Raw genomic sequence first — 831 nt, forward strand, 5'->3', positions numbered from 1 at the left:
GTGTGAAAGGTGTCCCTGCCCATGACAGGGGGTGGGGCTGGAGGGTCTTTAAGGTCCCGCCCAACCCAGCCCATTCCAAGATGCTGTGATTTACCTGTATTTTGTACTGTACAGCTACAAATCCCCTTGTCCATGTGCCTTCCCTCACAGTTGCCATCGCAGCCAACGGGCTGCAGCTGGCGGGGCCGGGGCCGGACGGGGTGCAGGGGCTTCAGACACTGACCATGGCCAACGCCAGCAGCTCCCAGCCCGGGACCACCATCCTGCAGTACGCCCAGACCTCGGATGGGCAGCAGATCCTGGTGCCCAGCAACCAGGTGGTGGTGCAGAGTGAGTACCCCCTGGGGACCTGCTTACACCCCCCTGTCACCGCGAGTGTCACCTGCTAACGCTGCCCCGTTTGGTGTCCCCCAGCTGCCTCTGGAGACATGCAGACGTACCAGATCCGCACCACGCCCACCACCTCCTCCCTGCCCCAGACCGTGGTGATGACGTCCCCTGTCACTCTGACGTCACAGACGAGCAAGACGGATGATCCACAGCTGAAACGAGAGATCAGGCTGATGAAGAACAGGTACGTGAGTGCACCTGAGCTGCTCGGCTTGGTGAGTTTAATGTGCTGAGATCGTGGAAAAGACTTCCAGGATCGTAAAGTCCAACCCGTGACAGATCTCCACCAGAGCCCTGAGTGCCACGTCCAGTCCAGCACTGAGTGACACCTCCAGGGATGGGCACTCCGAACCTCCCTGGGCAGCCCCTGCCAAGGCCTGAGCCCCCTTTCCATGGGGAAATTCCTCCTGTCGCCCACCCTGAGCCTCCCCTGGCCACGCC

At 61.4% G+C, this 831-nt stretch overlaps 1 protein-coding gene across 2 annotated transcripts in view; it reads left to right on the forward strand.

Annotated features, from left to right (window-relative positions):
* ATF1 (activating transcription factor 1) overlaps nucleotides 1–831 on the forward strand; it is an 8,373-nt gene that overhangs the window by 3,960 nt on the left and 3,582 nt on the right. For both annotated transcript variants that reach the window (XM_008630953.2, XM_017730757.1), the window contains exons 5-6: nucleotides 151–330; nucleotides 415–574. In XM_008630953.2, the coding sequence (XP_008629175.1) occupies nucleotides 151–330; nucleotides 415–574 (340 nt within the window). The remainder of the gene's footprint in view (nucleotides 1–150; nucleotides 331–414; nucleotides 575–831) is intronic.

Source organism: Corvus brachyrhynchos, unplaced genomic scaffold (genome assembly GCF_000691975.1).
Source record: "Corvus brachyrhynchos isolate BGI_N302 unplaced genomic scaffold, ASM69197v1 scaffold933, whole genome shotgun sequence".
NCBI lineage: Eukaryota > Metazoa > Chordata > Aves > Passeriformes > Corvidae > Corvus > Corvus brachyrhynchos.